Source organism: Ochlerotatus camptorhynchus, unplaced genomic scaffold (assembly GCF_037179485.1).
Source record: "Ochlerotatus camptorhynchus isolate MF236.1 unplaced genomic scaffold, CSIRO-AGI_Acam_v1.1 ptg000023l, whole genome shotgun sequence".
NCBI lineage: Eukaryota > Metazoa > Arthropoda > Insecta > Diptera > Culicidae > Ochlerotatus > Ochlerotatus camptorhynchus.
This window is the reverse complement of record NW_027040515.1, coordinates 2,500,001-2,521,874: the sequence shown is the minus strand read 5'-3', so window position 1 is coordinate 2,521,874 and position 21,874 is coordinate 2,500,001. Positions and strand designations below refer to the sequence as shown.

The 21,874-nt window shown below is 39.1% G+C and overlaps 1 protein-coding gene across 2 annotated transcripts in view; it reads left to right on the top strand.

Annotated features, from left to right (window-relative positions):
* The first annotated feature begins 4,255 nt into the window (after nucleotides 1-4,255).
* unc-13-4A overlaps nucleotides 4,256-21,874 on the top strand; it is a 348,082-nt gene continuing 330,463 nt past the window's right edge. For both annotated transcript variants that reach the window (XM_065228399.1, XM_065228393.1), the window contains exon 1: nucleotides 4,256-4,587. In XM_065228399.1, coding sequence (XP_065084471.1) covers nucleotides 4,359-4,587 — 229 coding nt within the window. In that variant the 5' untranslated portion in view covers nucleotides 4,256-4,358. The remainder of the gene's footprint in view (nucleotides 4,588-21,874) is intronic.

Here is a 21,874-nt window from a genome sequence, read left to right as displayed (position 1 = left end):
AGACCCGACTGTAAAATATCTGTTCATGCAATTGATGTGTTGGTACTTTTCAGTAAAAAATACGTGGGATAATAATAGGTCGAAGTTGACCGGGAATCCCATGAGTTGCTTGTTTCATGGTCAGATCATATTCAATTGAGGAACTGCGATTGGTGAAGTGAGCACGGTCTGGAGTGTAACAAGAAAGACACATATCTGACGATATGTAGTGGTGGTAGATTCTCATAAATCGAGATTGTGTGTTCAGCCCAAGAATTTCTTCAAAATTTGAAATTATAAGTGTGTTCGTCACTCCGCATTTGATTAGTATTCTGAGAGAGAGCTCCCAGAAACGGTTCTGGAGGGGTGTTACTCCTGCCAGAACCTCGAGACTCATGTTATGCGTTGAGTGCATACAGCCTAGAGCAATACGCAGACAACGATATTGAATTCGTTCCAATTTTATTAGGTGACTTTTTCTTGCCGAGAGAAAGCAGAAAGAGCCATACTCTAGAACAGAGAGAATAGTTGTTTTATAAAGCGTTATGAGGTCTCCCGGATGAGCACCCCACCATGTGCCGCAAATTGAACGGAGAAAGTTGATCCTCTGCTGACATATTTTTGCTTCAAAAACGTAATATGGGTATTCCAAGTGCACTTTGAATCAAACCAGACCCCAAGGTACTTGAAAGACAATGATTGAGTAATGTTTCTGCCCAAAAGATTAAGCTGCATTTGGGCTGGGTACCGCTTTCGAGTAAACACTACCAGTTCAGTTTTCTGCGGCGAGAATTCGATCCCTAGATTCCTAGCCCAAGAAGACAAGTTATCTAAGAAACTTTGCAATGATCCTTGCAAGTCCACGGCATGTGGACCTCTTACGGAAACCACACCGTCATCTGCAAGTTGTCTTAGCGTGCATTGTTCTGCCAAACAGTTGTCGATATCTTTGACATAAAAGTTATAAAGAAGAGGGCTGAGACATGAGCCTTGGGGCAGGCCCATGTAGCTAATTCTGGAAGTTGTCAGTTGTCCAAGGGAAAAGTTCATTTGCTTTTCTGACAACAAATTGTACAATCAATTATTTAAAATTCCGGAAAGTTCACATTTGTGCAGATTGTCTGACAGAATTTCAATGGAATCAAAATCCCCCTTAATGTCCAAGAATACTGAAGCCAATTGCTCCTTGTGGGCAAAGACCAGTTGAATATCTGTGGAAAGCAGCGCTAGACAATCGTTTGTTCCTTTGCTCTTGCGGAACCCAAACTGTGTATTTGATAGCAAGCTATTTTTTTTCGACCCACTGATCGAGTCTCCGAAGGATCATTTTCTCTAAAAAATTCCCAATGCACGAAAGCATCGCAATCGGACGGTATGAGTTATGGTCAGACGCTGGTTTGCCAGGTTTTCGAATGGTTATTACTTTGACCTGTCTCCATTCAGGCGGTATAATGTTGTTTTCTAGTAAGGAATTGAATAAGTCTACCAAGCGTCTTTTAGTGATATCTGGGAGATTTTTCAGAAGATTGAATTTAATCATATCGCTTCTCGGTGAGGAGTTGTTCGATGAAAGAAGAGCCATAGAAAATTCCAGCATTGTGAATGGTCTATCCAGCGAGCAAGAGCTGAGTACTGACAGACCTTTTTAGCGAAATCGAATATCCATCGGTTGGAGTATTCTTCACTCTCATTAGAAGATGAGCGGTTACGCATGTTCCGAGCCACCGTCCACAAGGTGTTCATTGAGGTTTCTCGTGAGAGTCCCTCGACGAAATTGCGCCAATAACCACGTTTCTTTTCTTTGACTAATTATTTTAGCTTTGTCTCAAGCTTTGAGTATTCCTCGAAGTATGTGGAGGTTTGTTTTTCATGTTAGTTATACATCACACTTTACATTTACATCCTTACATTATTAGTAATTAGAGATAAAAATATATGTTTGCTTAATATAACCTTAAAATTTCAGTGTTACATCCACTTGATATTGTGAGCTGAGGAAACAAACAGCTGCATCTTTTTATATGTAAAATAATTATTATTTTCATTGCAGAATATCAACTATTTTATCTATATAAATTTATATTCATTATTTCATATTTAATGTTTCGATAGATTTCATTTCTCCATTACATATATTTTCATTATATAAATAAGTACTGCGTTGGAAGGGAGCATCAGGGTATCATTTGACCTGGGACTAGACGATGGAGTGGTATGACAACCGGAGTCTAGGAGGGAATAAACACTATCATTTTCTTTAACCTACCGATTCGATTGTGGCGGTGTGAATTCTACTTCAACAGTTTCAGTGAGATTGACTTTACAAACCATCATGTACGAAGCTTAATAAGTATTGCGAATTGTGTTATTCGATTGGTTGGATCGTATCGTTGGAAGGAGATTCTTAAATTCCCGTGGATTTCGCGTAAGTGTCTCTGCTTACGGGTCCGCACCTCCGTTTTCATACAGCGATATTGTGAATTCAGATCGGTAGCTCAAATTGATCTTGCTATTAAGTGCAGCTGCATACAAGACAAGATCTTTGAAGGGATGGTGGCTACCTTACATACATACATAGTGAAAATCAATTACAATGATATTTTTAAAGCAACATGTTTAAAAAATCTGGGAAAATCTGGATCATATTTTAAAAATCTGGATATACACGTGATCTGTCTGTGTATCTGGCCAGATGACAGAAAATCTGGAAAATCCAGATAAATCTGGAATACTGGCAACGCTGGTCACCACATACAACAGTAGTGACATATGATTGCCAATAAGCGCAGAAACCATTTCCGTCGGCTCAATCGCACGGGATTTTTTATTCCGAATTCCCCTAGAAATGGCTATCGACTGTCCCCGGAAGGTCTTCTGGTTCTTCCAATTTCCTCAAGTAAATGAACTAAGTAAATTTCCTGGGTTGTGTGGACATTTTTAATTTTTTTTTTATCTAGTTCGTTTATTTGGAAGGCTCAATCGCGTTAGCTTTACGGAGCCGATAATTCATTGTTCACTGTGTGTAACAAAATTCACTTAATTCTATGTCTAGTAGGAGTTGGGCCGATTACTCGCGGCTTACTCGAGGTTAGAAGGGTACATTTTCGAAGGATAGGATCAGGGGAGGAGCTTGGGGTAGGGTTTCGTTGTCTCATCAGAGCGTTGTCGCCAGTATGAACGGTAGTGCTGTTCTAGCTTCGTCCGGAGTTCGACCGGCTAGACATTTTTAATAAAAAAAAACTATTGTATGGTTTTTGTGCAAAAGAAATATCCAACGACGCACCGAATTCATGAAAAGTTTGTCACTAAAATGAATTAATTCATGAGATAAACACAAATTAATTTATTAACACTTACATTAATTTATCTCTGTATACATCCTTCAATAGGCAAATTCAAAGAATTTGCAGGCAGGCAAATTAGCAATCGACTTTGTCCTCAGACAAATATCTGCACACTTAGGAATTATTTTTTTCACAATCCTTCAAAAGCAAAAAAAAGCAACTGTTGCTGAGCATGTTTCCTATTTTAAAGAGTATGAAACCATTTTCATAAATAATCATCCCATCCGCTTCCACTTGAACGGTACAGTATCCATTCCGGTTTGCTTTCGGAGTGCAGTGCAGCGCCATAATTGAATCCCTAATAATGCACACCCAGGTACGAAGCAATTCAAAAAAAGGCGTCGACGCCTTCCCAGAAGCATCGCACGTACCAGATCCCGGATGCCCTGCAAAAATATTCATGATCCTTCTTCCGTGCTCGGTGAAGCAAAAGGTACATGCTACTTTTTTTCTTTTGCACCTTGTTGAATGCATATTTTTTTACTATCCACCCTCGGTAGCGCACCTCTTCAACTTTTCATCCTTCAAAGGGAGTATGAGGGTAAAAACCTGTCAGCAACGTTTCCAGGACTTTTGATGCTCATTTCCTCATCATTCGGTCTTTTCTTCTTCTCCCATTTCAGGTCATGAATTGCGATAAACAAGAGCACTCCGGTTGAGCCCCGACGCCTCCGGCAGCCTCCCTCGAGTCGAGCGGAGCGAAATGCACAGTCACGAAGCTCCGACTGCACATCATATGCCCCGTGTTGCCGAGTTTGGTCAGGGTAATCGAATCCTGGCCGTCGCCCCACGAAACAGTTGGAACGAATGATTAACGTCGAAGTTTTACCATGAACAAGGTAGCAAACCGGCAAAACATCGAATCGTATCGAAAGTAGTTGTGTCAGCTCAAACAGCTTAGCTTAGCTAGTGGACCGCGGTTCATTGTTCATTGAGTGCGTGGGTGTGTGTGCATACAAAAAGATTCTATAGCTATAATAAGAAGAAGAAGAACCATTTACACAACAACTGGGAAAAGAGCACTCGCAGAGCACAATGAGCTTCTTCAGTTCCCTTCAGCAGTACGTTACAAGTGGCGTGGCAGGGCTGGGACTGAATCCCCGTCGGTTCTCGCTGTCCCGTCAAGAGTCCGCGGAAGCCACGACGCCGGCCGCCACCGCGACCAGTCCCAGTCCGATGATGAGCTCCGGCAGTTCGATTGGCGGTAGCAGTCTTTATGGGCCCAGCTCCTCCACTGGCGGTGGCATGGGAGGGGGTGCCTCAGGTACGTAAATATCACTATCATATAGCAACCTGCTATGTACTCACGTATGATGGGAGTTTTATTCGAGCTTCTGGCAAAAGATGTGCTTGATGATTAAATCTTTTCAAGTTTTGTCTCTGCCGATGACGGATTATTGTAACGTGGTTGATTGGAGGAATGGAGGAATGCTGTACAGTTGATAAAATCGGAAAGGAAGGCGATCACAGTTTGACCACATTTGAGTAGTGGATGAAAAACCACTTTTGAAATATTTATCAGTCCACGTCACACAAATTGTTGGATTGTTGGATAAAGGGCTGAGACATGGTGTGCCTCCATGGAAACATCGCCTACTATAGCAAGCACGGAATGTTTCACCATGAATGAATGAATATTCATCCTAGATCCGAGGCAAGATTTTCTCTTGCTCCATTCAGGTACTGGTTGTGTAGATCAAATTGCTGAATTATTCTAATTATTCCAACGTGTACAAATTGCTCGCTTAGTAAAACACATTTCTTATCATCCATTCCGGTTCCTACCGAACCGAGCCAAAGTCAGTATTACGACAGTGCAGAGCGCCGACATCCTCCCAGCGGGACAAGAAAAACTAATTGCCCAACACGCCCAGCCGCTTTCGGTCAGGGTTTGTTCGTTTGTCCCCCACGGATAGTGCGTCCATAATTCATCCGTTGCCTCATTCGTTACGCCGCTTTGCCATCCTGCAGTCAGTGAGTCACCCAGCATGCTACGTCACCCCCGGAGGAGCTTGGACAGACTTATTGAAGCGAAGGCCGGATCACTACTGGCTCCAATGACTGCTACAAAGAACGGTTAAATTGAACCGGGCCTATGAGCTTTAATTACTGCAGCCGCTCGGACCATGGTGGGAGGCGATTTTTTTCAATTAGCGTTAAGTCTTCCTAGTGTACCAGTGCCATCTTGAGCGGAAATTGGCTTAATTACGCCAAGTGGTGCAAATATTCCCTGTTTTGAGTAACAACAAAAAAGCATCCAGAGCCAACGCGGCGCGCACTGATGATGTTTAACCCAATAAAGATGCTTGATTAAAAAAAAGCTGATACCCGGTGTGCAGTGTACCAGCCAGTAGCAGCACAGCGGAAATTGAATTGGATTCCTGCTCGAATGCCGAAAAATTCGCTCGAATTGAGTGAAAGGTGCTGCATCTTCTCCACAAATAGAACACCTACCATTTGCAGCAGTGTGCGCCATCGTTCACTCCGACGGCGAGCTCGATTCGATTGACTGACGACTGACAGAATCCAAATTTTGTACGTTCCGTACCCACATACCAACCTACCAACGGGGAGAAGATTGATGGACACGGACGATGAGAGCTGGAATGGGATTCGTTTCCTGTGCTGCACGGGATTTTGTCAGATAGTTTCAACTTTTAGTCTCTTTGTTAACCCAATGATGCAGGCTGCAATAAGTGGGCCGAAGGACGAGGAACGATTGATTGAAGTTTTCGCGATGGTTCGTGAACCGTTTTTGCACTTCATAAATCGGCTTGGGACCGCTCATTTTTTGAAGCATTGGGGATAGATTCAAATGCTAATGCTGCTTGATATTTTGCCGACGATAAACTTTCATGAGGATTTGATTGGGAATGCAAAATTTGGCCCTAGCACAATATAAGATGCTAGGGAAGGGCGATTATGGTGGTCATTGGACTGGCTCAAATTTATAGGGAAGAAATTTAATATCATTTTTTTAACGGGCCACTCCCAGATTTATTACTTTAGATAAATAAACCACTCTCTAAAAGCTTCAGCTCATTCAGATTTAACACAAGTTGGGCCTCCCTTATCTCAGTCGGTAAAGGAGCAGGTACAAAGCAAGACCATGCTGGAGGTGGCTGGGTTAGATTCCAGGTTCGGTCTAGGAATTTTTCTAGTTGGAAAATTTCTCGACGTCCATGGGCATAGAGTATGATGGGTACTTGCCACACAATTATACTAATGCAAAAAAACGTACAGGCATCGAAAGCTCCGAATTAATCGGGAAAAATTGGAGGTCGAAATGGCTTTCGGCATTAGTGAAATGAGAAAAGCCACGTCGTGGTGACGTGACTCTCCATTTGATTTCTCACTGAACTTATGACGAAAGTCACTTTGACTCTCGGAATAACCTCCCCCAAGTAACAATTCAGTAACCATTTAGCATCCACTCTGATTTATGATGGTTTTATAATTGCAATGAACAATCCATTTAGTTTAAATATAGCATTTCAAAGTGTAAAACATTCCTGCTTAGTAATTCAGCTTTTTGCTGTTTTAAAAACCTTTTATAGTCTGGCAAGAAAGTCAAAAACTGTCTTGTTTTAAAAATAAATTTAAAACTGTTATCAATCCCTCCTTAAAACTGTTCTGTAACTCAAGCATAAACGTCATTAGCAAATGTTTATTAATGTCTTGATAAAATGCTTTATAAACGTGTTCTATCATTATAAAAGCAACCATAAAACCATTAGGTTTTGCATTAAAACAAAAAGCATTTATTATTGCTTTTTGGGCTTTTTAAGGTGCATCATTAACTCCCCAATTACTCTGTTTACAAATTGAGCTTAAAAGATGGTTCCTCATAGTTAATAAATGCCAAATTTATGACAAGGAAATCTCGACGGATAGACGAAGTAGGATGAAAAATTCAAGTCGATTTCAGCAAAATTTACTTCTTTAGAAGAACCAGCAAACCATCAACGACATCAAATTCATAAAACATTGTCAAAAGTTTAAAAACATACCAGCCTTCTCCAGATCTTGTGAACAGATGATAATCGAAATAACAACCGACAGCAAACCACTGAAACTGTTAGTTAGCGGAGATTAGCTGGTTTCTGATCCATAGCAGCGATTTTATTCGGCAAAAGAATCAACTCTTCGAAAATTTCATTCAAGCGTACATCCCTGCATCGTTGGATGGTGCACTTCTGTAACCATCCGGAAGAAGGGGATCTTTTTCGGAAATGATTGCGCTTTCAGCTGTTCGAAATGCGATATGTTGTAAAACAGTATCGCAAGCTATCTGAGTAACTGCTCCCAATCCATCGGGAGAAAACCGCCTGGAAGAATCCTGGATCTCACAGCTCAACTATCGAAAGATAAACAAAGATAAACAAATTAACGGCGCCGGTGGTGTAGTGGTAAGCGTGATTACCTCTCACCCCAGCAGGCCTAGGTACAATCCCAGTCGGCGCCGCCGGGATGTTCTGAGGCATAACATCTCTGATCACGCCTTCCTTCGGATGGGAAGTAAAGCCGTTGGTCCCCGGTTCATGAGTTGATGGGTCGATAGGTAGGGTCCAGGTGTGGGAGCTGCCTTCCTGGTACGTCGGTAGCATTGGTGCTCAGCACGGAAAACAAGATCGACGGAAAAAACAAACCAAAGGAAAAAAAAAGATAAACAAACTTTGACCTTTAACTTTTTGCAGGCAACTTTGCCTCCATAAATGTTGCCATAAATCTGAACGGGTTAGGATCAAGCAAAATGGCTTTAGATAAATACAATTCAGCCTGCAAGTTTTCTTCATAAAAGTCATTGAAAATCAACTTTTATGTCACGGCCATGTTGCAATTAGTTTGCTTGTTTTTTTACAATCTTCAATTTTCAATCAATATTTCCTTAGATATAACTATATTTTGGTAAATTTAGCAATGAGCAAACATTTAAATACGAAAATAATAAAAAAAATCCCGGCCAAGCTCGATCTGAAGAATATATATATATATATATATATATATTATATATATATACAGCAATTCCATAGAAAAAAGTTATAATGGGTCTCAGAATTTCATGAAAATTGGTATAGTTCTTCCTTATCAAAAAATATTAGACTCGTATTTTTTATTGCGCCATTAGGGTGACCATTTCCGTGTTAGGGTGGTCCAAAAAATCATTTTTTTTTCAAAAATGTCTTTTTTCAAAAATTTATAACTTCTGAACCTCTTGACCGATTTTTACGATTGACCCTTCAAATGAAAGATGTTTTAATGTAGTTTTAAGAAAAATTATGAAACACTTAGAGATATTTGATTTAGTAGGAAAAAAATATGTTACAAATGCTTTTTCTTGATTTTCACTGCGAGGGTCTTCAACAACTTCTTATTTTAGTATTTTTAATTGAAAGATCATTTAATTTTACATAATATATCAAAAAATTAGCGATTTCGAAGAAGCAGTTTTTTAGATACAATTTTTTTTATATAAAAAATTATTGTTCCGCAATATATGCACCACACGTGCATGGAAACGATGAAGACGCAAGGTAGTTCACAATGCGTCTCCATAGAGTCACAGCAGCTGTGACTAATGAAATTTATGAGTAACTTACAAGCTGGGTGCAACATTCAGTTCAGCCTGGAGGCTGTCCATAAACCACGTAGACCAATTTTTAAACATTGCAGATCCTACCTCCCCCCTCGTATACTTTACTAAAATTTTAAAATATTTTTACCGAGCGTATAATGTGGCCAATACTCCTCCCAAAGCATCACAAGGGCCCTTTCCATGACAAGTTGCGAAAAAATTCCACTCGGCAGCAATGCCAAAATCTTTTTGCATGTTGCATAAATTAAAAGCGGTCATCTTATTTTTATATTGGCTTCCTGATCCATCTGAGAAAAAGTAAATCTGTTGTAAGCTTGGCAATTTACATTTTATGAACGCTAGACAATGCGTAAGAAATAAACGAACTGCGACATGATTATGTTTAGTGAAATCAGCAATTGCAATAAAACTAGTAAATTTCAAATCGTTAGATTCTTCGTCTTTAAAATAAATAGCACAAGGGTGAATAGTACATTGGGCGTTCGCCCAATGAAAGCCTTGAACTGCATCCTGCAATTGTATCTCCAAATTGTATCTCCAAAACTGCTTCTCCGACATCGCTAATTTTTTGATATGTTATGTAAAGTTAAATGATCTTTCAATTAAAAATACTAAAATAAGAAGTTGTTGAAGGCCCTCGCAGTGAAAATCAAGAAAAAGCATTTGTAACATATTTTTTTCCTACTAAATCAAATATCTTTGAGTGTTTCATATTTTTTCTTAAAACTACATTAAAACATCTTTCATTTGAAGGGTCAATCGTAAAAATCGGTCAAGAGGTTCAGAAGTTATAAATTTTTGAAAAAATACATTTTTGAAAAAAAATGATTTTTTGGACCACCCTAACACGGAAATGGTCACCCTAATGGCGCAATAAAAAATACGAGTCTAATATTTTTTGATAAGGAAGAACTATACCAATTTTCATGAAATTCTGAGACCCACTATAACTTTTTTCTATGGAATTGCTATATATTTTTTTTCAATGTTAAATAATTAGTCAAATCGACGTTTTACGAGGGTGGACTTAATTTTTTCGATGTTTTCACGTACATTTCACATAATATTTAATATGGCACTTAAAACTAGGCCACTCAACTATTGTAATAAATTTGGATATTCAACAATTTTAATTATTTTGATAAGATCGGCTTCATAAATCCTTTTCTATCTTGATTGATGCTTTCCTAGTGGATTCAGCATGCGGCTAGGGGAAATGGCTAGGAAAGGGTTTTTATTGTTGCTAAATAGCTTTTATTGTAGCTTCCAAATGGTTCTCAATGCATTTGTCATACAACCTTTTGCAGTTAATCAATCTTGAAGAGCTTCGAGAATACACCCTTCAGAACCTTCTCCAGGGTGGGCCAACTAGACATATTCTAGTCTTAATGAGGTTTTGGTGAATGCATTAATGACAAAATAGCTTTGACCAGGTTTTATGAATGTTGTTTTATAGTTGCTTTGTAGTGTTTCATTAAACTTAAAGTGTTACTTGGGCCATATAGGGGAAATGGCTCTAATGTTGGCCTATGGATCTAAGATTGGGCCCATCACTAAAAATCTGCTATTTATCAATTGCATTTAGATGAACGCGTCATTGGGACGGTACTAATGGATATTTCTGGTTGCTATTGAAAATTTAGTCGATTGCTGAATTTATGTATGGGCCCAAATTAGGGACACTTAGGCTGACATTACATACATTTCCCCTACTTAATCTTTTTTTAGACTAGTTTTTTTTTCAAAGGAATTTTGAAAAGAATTTTGAATGGATTACACCATGATTTTTTTTTAGAGATAACCCCAAGTTTTATTGAGAAAATCAAAGGAAGTTTTGAAAAGAACTTTTAATGATTGTAGACTTTAACTCCATGTCACTTGTGTGAGTCCAGAGCAGGCATGGAAAATCATTTGCATTCATTTCGTGCATTCATTTACATTCATTTGCCCCTAACTTTTTTCATAAACAGAATTCCGCAAAATGATGTATTGAGCTTTTGTAGGTTTTGTTATTAGGTACAAGTTTTGTTGTGTCAAGTTGTGTCAAATCCGTATCTCTTATGCATGACGAACCAGAGCGAACAGAAGTCACTACTGTTTTTCAGTGAATGTATTTTACATTCACTAAAAAACAGCAACAAGTTCTGCCCGCTCTAATTCGTGATGCATAAGAGATACAGATTTAATTTATGAACAAAAGTTGTAGCTAATAACAAAACCTACTAAAGTTCTATACATCTTTCTGCGGAATACTGTTGATGAAAAAAGTTAGAGGCAAATGAATGTAAATGAATGCATGAAATGAATGTAAATGATTTTCCATGCCTGGTCCAGAGTATTTTTTTAAATAGCTCTGTAGATTATTCCCAAGAAATTGTAGAGAGGATACCATGATCCGTGAAAAATACTAAGTAAATCGATTTTTTTACAGTCAATTCCAAAGAATTTGTGATGCTAATTTGGTAATACCAAGGGGATCACTAAACGAATTTCTAGCGAATTTAAAGAAAACTTCTAAGCAAAATTGCAGTAGAATTTAAAGGAGAAGTCCAAGATAATTTTGAACAAAATATCAAGACAATTCTGAAGACAAACTTGATTGGATTACACCAAGACCAAGGAATCAAAAATATCTCCAAATGACAAAATGGCAAGCGAATAATAACGCTATGTCAGAAGTGGAAAGCAATAATGATATAATCTTCTTCCTTCTTTTTCATGACAAGCAGTCCGTGCGACACAACTCACTCGGGGCGGTAGAAGGAAACGAGCAAATTGTTGGCAAGCTGCTTCACGAAGTAAAGCCGAAGATGATACACGTGTTTTAATGGGAATTTTTTTGTTACGTCTTTTCTCGATTCATATCAAGCTATGTCCTCATCCGTGTATATTTGCAAAGCAGGCAAGCAATATATCAGTATCCTTCTACCACTCCGATCGAGCTATGTTACAGAGCGAGTTTGTCATGGTAGTCGTAGCAACCATTTTGTCTGTATCGTTGGTTGCTTTATGTGTTTGGATTCGCTGACCAAGATCGATCGCAGTAGGCCGCGCTTGAAAGCTGAAGTGGTTTTCGTTTGCTGCGTATTTTTCGTAAGCGAATTAAACACTTTTTGGCTTTAAATTTATTAATTTGTGTGCTGAAATTTAGTTTCAAGTGTTCACAAAGTTATCATTTAGTGATCTCGGTTGACCTTGAAGCTAACGTCCAAAATATACGATGCAGCTTCAGTTCCATTGTTCGGTGTCGATTTTCATTGCCTCCGGGAGCCCGGTTCTCCGAGCTCAGATGCTGCACTTTCGGTGTATAGTTCTATTGAGAGATCGGTTCGATTGGTCAAGCAGCCCGGAAACGTGTTGATAATGTGTCCGTCGCGAGTTTTGGTGGTGATTCGGTGGCCGACGTTGCCGTGAATCAGCAAGTTTTCCGCTTACAAAAGTACTTGGCTGCTGGTCTCTCGCCGATATCGGAGATTGCGAGCAATATGAAAGATGTCTCGCTGGATATGACCAAGACTGGACGGGTGGGAGTTGGTGGCCGCGAACTGTGTTCGTTACAGGAAGCATTACGACAAAGGTGCATCGCGAAATGAGATGCAAAACTTAGAGAAAATCAAAATAACGGAACCCATGGATTTGAGGATCAAATTAACTTGGTGAGGCCAGTCCAAATACATTTTATAAATTTAAAAAAACATAAACTAAATACGTGCCAGGATTTAAGAGAATATTTTCGAACCTGGAATCGTGAAATTAATACCAATATCCATTTGATAACGGTGATGCATATGTGCGGGGCTTATTGTAAGTGAAAGTAACCTCTGAATGGACAGGACTCTCCAGACATTCTGAAATGGGTTGCTGGATCTGTAATAGAGCTATCACTTTCTAACTCCCGGACTAAAGCTGGCTACAATGACCATAAATGCGACATTGTAGGGAGAGTTCTTCCATAATAATACTGCCGGCAAGTGGGGGTTGGAGGGAATACACACACAAACACACAAATGTCAAGACAATTCTGAAGTGACAGCAGCGAGGGGAAACAACCCAGGAAATTCAACAAGCCACAGTTCCAGTGAATTTTTCGCGATCAATCTTCTACAGCTGATTCTGTTTACGGTTGACCATTTGATCTATCGGGAGTCGATCGGAGAAAAAAGACTAATCGCACACGATCACTCCATCTGTGTGATAGGGAGAACGAAAGGGACTGATAACGTGTATGCATTCTAGTGGAACCAATATAGCCCACTGATAATGTGGAACCTATTTGGTCGCTCAACGTTCATTCGATCCCTAACGTTCTATCTTGCTTCAACAGATTCAAATCAATTTTGTCAAAGACTGCAAATCAATTTGATTTGTACAAAAAGTTACTAATCTTTTACTTAAGACCGAGTGTTCTACAAGTGCCTACAAGCTCATGTATACGCCTGTAGGTATGAGCAGAGCATTTTTTTTCCTCTGTTCCGGACCTAACACTACTGCGATCAGTAAATTGATCTATTGTAGGATATCCCGTGTCCTTAGTTTAATGCATGTCGTATTACTCCATCACTATTGAGAAATGATGAAGTATTCGATTTTTTTACCGTTGCCACTCTTGCCTTTATCGCAAGGATCCGACTCTAATTGAAAGGTCCCGCTATTTATACCCTTCGGAGTGTTGCAATACCCTCCAAATGCACGCCCCTTTGTCAGTCAAAATTGGATTCCTTAGCAACAAAATTAAGGTATGACACCGATAATGACCATGCATCAGAACCCTAGTCTTAACCACGTCAAACTAAGGAACAACGAATAGAAGATTAGGAATCACATAGATGAAGACAACTAACTCATTTTTTTCCTTGTTTCAAGATCATCCTCGGTAGACAAAGCCGAGTCTTGTCACTATCAACAAGGCATGAAAAGTAACAAGGACTAAGATGCGTTCCTTGGATTACTGAAAATCCTGTTCCCCTAGTTTGAAGTAGTCAGGGCTAGGAATCGATGGTAGATCTTACAACCCGTAACGTACCACGAAAAGGTGATCTACCCACGTTACGGGGCGAAAAGAGCAATAGGTCTAAATTAATATAATAATACCTATTTTCTAAGAAGTCCAATCAATTTTCAGTCTTCGACAAAGCTGTTTTGCTGAGTATTTCCAATCTATTTCCAAGATATGGTGGAATTCCAGGCAAATAAATAGGTTTCGTTTCCCATACATTTTCCAAACATAAAATTCTCCACCAAATCCAGATCAACCGATCATTCAAATTTGACACCGTTGTGTCAATAACCTCAATACGCATCGAAACAGTAGTGGGGAATGTGGTTATATGGAAATTATTTATTTATTCATAAATTTACTTAAATTATGTAAAGCATAATTATATATAAATTATTTTATGAATTATTTAATGGGAGCTGAGATTCACCTAACAATCTTGACCCAGGGATGATATTAAAAATTTGATTTGGCAAGAAGGGTTAGATCTCACCATAGGTCGATAAACTCAGGTTTTATGCCTAGCTCCACTAGAGTTCATGCCCCACGGGAACAAGCATAAGCCTTCCCAAAGTCCTGCAGTGACCGCAGTTCCACCCGACGACGACGACGACGACGACGGCACTGAATTAAAGATCATTTATCATCATTAAAATTTCGGATTCACTTTGCTCAGCCATCATAGCTAAATGGTTCCCAATCTCGCCCGCAAGATTAGATGATACCGTCAAGCTTGGGTGTGCGTGATCTTTCCGAAAATTAGCTTGTGTTTGGTTTGAGTTTGAAATAAATGCAACAGCCTTCAATAGACACACAATGACGATGCCAACAGATTCGCACGCCACGGCTAAACGCCACAAACCACTACTTTAACCGCGAACTTGCTTGCTTAAATTAAACCATCCACACCTGCTGCAGGCTTCCTGACAACGACGGTGGGTGGTGCTTGCTTTTGCACCGGTACACACAAACCGAGGCGAGAAAACAATGGCATAATGCAGTTAAAATAGGCATTATAAATTAAACACACCGTGTGCCTTTGTCCTGGCTAGCAGCTGTTTAGGCACCGTGGCTACCTGAAGGCAACATGCACTTTCCATTGCCATCCTTTGTTGGCGTATGACTGAAAGGTCGCCACACCTCCCCGTCCCCCATTACCCACACTCGCTCACATGAGCACTAAGTGAACTAAAATGAGTGACTCCTTTGTGTTGCTTTGCACTGAAACGTGTGGGAGGTTGTTGGGCTCGGCCGGGGGGGGGGGGGGGGGTGGGGGCACACGCTACATTCACCGTTGATTGCTTTTGGTTTCCGCTAACGGCAGCACTTTCCGCGAACGGTATTGTAACGAAAATAGGTAGGACCTTACGAGAACGGTGGGAGAAGCCCTCCGTTGAAATCGTTCCTCAGTGTCGATTTGAGTCCACCTCAATTTAGCGTGAGAAAGAAAGAAGTCCCTGTGGAAAATATTACTTCTGCTTCATCTGGCCGGTGCCTTGCATGGAAGCTCACCAACGATCCGTAACGAGAATGAAATGGGGATCTGCAAATACAGAATAAAAAAAAATCTGCGAGGGTGGAAAAACAGTTGCTCAAAAAGTTGATAAGTTATAGCTTATAATCAGCAACTCCGAGGAGGTGAAGATGGCTGGGAAGTAGAATAATGGAGCTAAGTTGTGCACCGTAATAAGGTTAAAAAATGAATTGTGGTTATTGATAAGGGGTTGCTCGTTGTCTTGCCAACAAAGGGGCGGTTGAAAAAGAAGCACCCGATTGATGAGAATTTGAATTAGCTGTTTGAAGTTTGTCAGATTTTGGATATGCAAATCGATCGATAAGCAGGGAGCACTGATTTTCGAACAATAGGCCTAAATTCATCTATTTCATAGATGCCCAATTGTATGACCCCACGATGTCTGAGAATTATAGGACCAAATCAAAGATCTTTTATTATTATATTGTTCAAATTTATATACTGTCACATAGCTAACCCATATGAATGCACATCAACGGAGACGATGTGTAAATTCTCGGACTCAGCAAAGCTGTCAAATACCCAACAATATGGGTATTTTTTCAACGGGGACGACACACAGCAAAAAATTAATTTTAATATTACAGGATGCACTCCAATCATGTCGAAAATCTCATGTAATTTTCATGGCCACGACAATAAAAAAATGCAGTAAAAGTAGCGTAATGTTATTTCATGCACTGTATTAACTGTATTACACCATATTGTTGACACGATTGAAGTGCATACACTTTGATGTGATATTAAAATTAATTTTTTTTTTGCTCTGCATGTAGATAGCGAAAATCGATGCCTGACTCCATTTTGTGAACTGTCAAATACCCTTCTATATGGATATTTTCGGAACCGGGATGACGTGTAGATACCGAAAAACTATGTCCGACACCATTTTGTAAACCAATATGGTGGCCATTGATTTCAGAAAAACTGTAAAATACCCTAAAATATGAATATTTTTAGAACGTGTAGATGCCGAAAATTGAAATGCTGAAATGCCGGATTCCAAAAATGGCGGGTAGGGTAGGATATTTGACAGTTTTATAAAAACAGAGGGCTGCCATATTAGATTCCAAAACGGCGTCAGACATCGATTTCGTCCTCATTCCTAAAATACTCATATTGTGTGGGGAAATTTGACAGTACTTTCCAGTTTATCTGTAAGACGCCATATTGGAATTCAATAGATCGAAGTGTGCTGTGCTCGTGAATGGACGCGATTTTTGTGTCCTCCCGTCATTTTTTTTTTTTTCAATTTTGTTCAATGTGAAGTTTGTCTACATTTTGACTCGAGTGATTTTCAACTACGGATGGGATGCGCGGTTTATCGAGTGTTGAAATAATGAAATTCCGAATTTGGGCCGAGCGCGAGCGAAGGGTGCAAAACGCGTTCAGCTGGTCAGCCGGCAGCAAGAAAGAAGCACTCGCAGCAGCAGCACCACCGGGTGAAAACTGCAGCCGGAATCAGAGGAATAACGCTGGAGGAGCACGAGGATATTTTCAGCTTCCCGTCGGCGCAGTGGAGCTCCCTTGAACGGCGAATAGATCCGAATTAAGCAGGAAGAAGAAAAGTCTTTTACCCACGGCCAAGGAAACGAAACAAATAGTGTTTGTAGTGTGTTGATGTATCTGTGTGCAATGTGAACACCATCAACGCATCTCAAGCTGCCTTTAGGTTCAATTGGCTAAACTTGGTGAGTTCGTTCCTCTTTGTTCATTTTATCTTTTCAATCCAGTAACGCTGGTAGATCACCTTTTCGTGTTGTGTTACTGGAACGAGATTTTCACTGAACTCTAGTCCTGAACAGGAGGGGAACAGGAGTTTTCAGTGAGCAGGGGAACACACTTTAGACCTTGTTATTTTTGATGTCTTGTTAATAGTGACAAGACTCAAGTATTTAGTTGTTGGTGCTGCCATGGTGATTGTATTTGGTGATCTTGTTCCAGTTAAAAACAACCCGTTTGTTTCCTGCCGGGATAATCTCAATCGCGCGTGATCTATTTTGCGAGTGCAAGAACATAGTTGAGTTGGGGGGGGGGTTAAAGACATTAGGATTTATCCCAGGCTACTATTGTAGAAAATCGTAATTGATAGATATTGGGTGGAACGCGTCGGAATGTTTAGAAAAATAGGGCGCACGCTTGATCCAGTTTGGAATACATTGTTGACTGCTTTCGGGAACGTGATTTAACTTGTTTAACCAAGGCTTAAACAATCGTCACGTCGGTTTGTTATGATAGCCTTAACAAATGATAAGACAATCTTATTCAAATGTCGTAATAATACCTCTGACCAAGGCAAAATGATTTATATGGTTTTTATAAAACTTGACGATACCAATACTAATAAGAAAAGGAATTCCATATTTCCATTTCCCAAGTCCTTTTCCTCTCCTTCCCTTCCCTTCTTCTCTTTTCAGAAAGCGTGTAATGCCCAACTAACATTTTCAGCTTTGTAAGCCAACTTTTCCAGCGTTGTGCTGTAAAGTAGCTGAAAAGAAGCTGCAGATACAGCTACAAGCAAAAGCTAGCAAAATAGTTTTGGAGAGCGTTTACTCAACTTTCTCACAACCATTATTCAATTTGTCAGTCGCACTGAATAACATCAGCCAATAAACGCTAATGTCACTTCTATACACACACTAGTCAACTTTCAACTTGTAGCTGCAAAAAAAAAGCTAACAAAGTGAATATATTACTCATTTGATGGCTTCTACACAACCAACCACTCTTGCTGAATGACATAAACATCAAAAGTGCTTTTTCAACAACTAAACAACCTGTACTCAGCTTACAAACTGTGTTTGAGCAACTTCAGAAGCATTTTCACAGTCAACTAGGTTTATTTTTAGACGTGTGCAGTTTAACAGCTTTTACTCTGCTCTTTTATAACTAGTCGAGAAAAGTGATTCATGTGCACTATTATAAAGCCTCAGCGATTTTGTTTTAGAAGGGAATGTTGATTTGTTTACATAAGCTCAAAGTGTAGGCGTAGCACAGTTGGTAGAGTCAAGGTTTGCCAATGAGGTCGTCTCGAATTCGATTTCAGGTTCCGGTGCAGGGTAAATAATTTGGTGATGATTTGTAACTAATTTCGATTAATTTGATTCACAGCAAAATAAACTCTATAAATTCCTTGATAAAAAAGCGTAAACAGTATTTAACCCGGCTTCAAGAGAAAGCTGTGTAGTTATTATTGGATAACCGGGTAAAGGTTGAATAAGCGCCTTTCAAGTTCACACACAACTAAACAGCAGGATAACAGCTGTATAGAAGCGTTAATGGATATGCAATAAGAGCTTCTCCCGACCGTTCCAACAGCCATAAGTAGCTGACTAAGTTCGCCAAATTTGCTTGTATAGAGGTTGAGTAAAGGTTTCCTCATATCGTATAACGTTTGAATACAGCTTGAGGCTGTATAAATGAAATGAGCAAAGCGTTTACATTGTGAAAATTGTTAGTTGGGTGGCGCTATAACCATATGCCATATAGGGCTAGGACAAGAGTTAGTGCTCAGGTCCCAACCGCTAGAAGAAAATGGAACATCACTTAACCTTTTTAGACTACGACAAATAATTTATAAATAACAATACAACGGAACGTATGGTACGAGATGTCCACGTTTAATCCATGTATTGGATTCTGAAGCATCGTGTTTAAATCTTGGATTTAAACAGGCCCGATGTTTCTAAATCATCTTGCCCCTCATCTTGAATAATTATTCAGGCAAAAACAAGCTTCTTCAGCTAAAAAATAGCTTATTCAGATGTTGATCAACTCAAATTGTTTGTTGGGTATCACCCCGATTCCCAAAATACCTACACACTTATCGAGTCAGTACGGTTTTACCGAGTTTTTGAATTGCGGAACTGTTCGGTAAAAGTTTAAAAATCTGTGGAAAATTTATTAATGCGAATATTTATTCTGTACTTGTACATACTTAGTTCTGTTAACCTCATTTAATGATAGAAAATAAAATTGGTCGATTTCATTGATTCCTTTCGGATAACGGTCATTTGAATTTTTACCGACTTTTTCAGCAATTCAAAAACCCAGTAAAAAAACTGACTCCTGTAAAAAAATCTTAGTGTGTATATTGATGGGAATTTCACAGTATTTCCAACTATTCCTGTAACTGGGTGCTACCATGTTGGATTTCAAGACAATAATTTTCGATCTCTAGACGTCATCCCAACTCCGATAATTCCCATATTGAAGGGTATTTGACGGTTTTCCACTTTTTCTGAAACTGGAAGCCACCAGCTTGGATTTCAAAATGGTGTCGAACATCGATTTCTGGTCTTATGACGTCATCGCAATGCCTAAAATTCCCATATTGAAGGTATTTGACAGTATTTATCACTTTTCTTAAAGCGGAAGCCACCATATTGGATTTCAATATGGCGTCGGACATTGACTAGCGGTCACTAGATGTCACCCTGATTCCGAAAATACAAATATTGAAGGGTATATCACAGTATTTCCCTCTTTTTATGAAACGGGAAAACACCATCTTGGATTTCAAAATGGCATCGGACAATGATATCCGGTCCCTAGACGTCACCCTGATTCTGAAAATATTTACGTTGAAGGGTATTTGAGAGAATTTATATTTTTTTCTGAAATTGGAAGACGCCATCGTGGATTTCAAAATGGCATCGGACATCAATTTCTGGTCTGTGGACGTCATCGCAATTCCGAAAACACCTACACTGAAGGATATTTTTCAGAATTTCTCACTTTTTCTGAAACCAGAAGCCATTATCTTGGATTTCATAACATCGGACATCGATATCCGGTGTCTAGACGTCATCCCAATTCCGAAAATACCCATATTGATGGGTATTTGACAGGATTTTTCACTTTTTCAGAAACCAGAAACCGCCATCTTGGATTTCAAAATGGTGTCGGACATCGAATTTCGATCTCTAGACGTCACCTCGATTCCGAAAATACCCATATTGAAGGATATTTTACAGTATTGCCAAGTTTTTCTGAAACCAGAAGCCGCCATCTTGGATTTCAAGATGGCGCTGAACAACGATTTACGTTCTCTAGACGTCATCCCAATTCTGAAAATATCCATATTGCAGGGTATTTGACAGTATTTCACACTTTTTCTGAAACCAGAAGCAACGCAACTTACAATTTTGACTGCAGACTAGCTTATACAGCCAAAAATGTCGTTATGAAACTAATTTGTGCCTGTATAAGCTGGTCTGTAGCTAGATTTTTTTCTTGGGAACCATTTGCTATTTAAAAATTGTGTCGGACATCGATATCCGGTCATTCCGACTTATATACTCATTACTTAGGGTTACGGTATGTAATGTGGGTCTAGTCCTTTCATTCGGCCTATCACGCAAATAAATAATTAATTAAGGAATATTACACAAAAAATAAGGAAAATATTGATCACTGATGGTTGATAAATGTGTACCACACACAAATCAATTTATATCACAACATTTCAATACATTTTCAGCTCTCGTAAGTAATAAAACTGGTTGAGAATATCACAATGTTCGGAGTTTTTAGCCGCCATGACTTATAAGGTTAAGATGGGAAGGTTGACTGACGATCATCAAATGGCCTGATTATGGCATTTATTGATTGGAATTACCTGATAATACACACTAGACGTAAAACTTACAGTTGCTGTTTGAATATTTTATGTTTATTTTAATTGTTTAACAACGTTTTCACAAGTAAAACATGGACCCAACTTTAGGGACACATTTCTTTTCTATGTTCCTAACTATGGCCCATGAAATTCATTTGACAGCATATAGCAATAAGAGTAACGTCAACAATGTTGTTTTGCATTTGAATGATAAGGAACGAACAGGAAGGGAGATTTTTTCTGCCAAACCTGTATAATGAACATCACAATGTTCTGATTTAGATATTCTGCGGTCAAAAGACGATAAGCGAAATTTTTAATTTTTAATTTTTAAATTGAGTGATTTAATGTAGTTTTCGTAAAATTTTCTCTAAGAAATGTTTTGAGGAATGAAGAGCATTAAGTTAACAGTGATAGTGATAAAAAAAAATACATCAGAAAACGTTACCAAAAGCGTTTTTTTGAGGATCAAACAAGATAGGACGAAGTTGCATCCATAAATAGACCCAATTTGGGGACAATAGACCCATATTACATACATTTCCCTCGTGAGTTATTGTCTTAAAAAAAGTAAGTTTTTCAACTTTTCGTGGTTTCTGATAGCAAACGACATGATAAGCATATCTAAGCATACCATTTAGCAGTAGAATATCGTTTGCAGGTAAATTCATTGATGAGTTATGATTAAAAACGTAATCGATGGCTGCATATTAGACCGAGGTTAGGGACGTATACCCTATATAGTCAAACTTGGCTTAACACACACGAGCGTCGCTTTTGATTGTTGTTTTAATTATTAGAGACG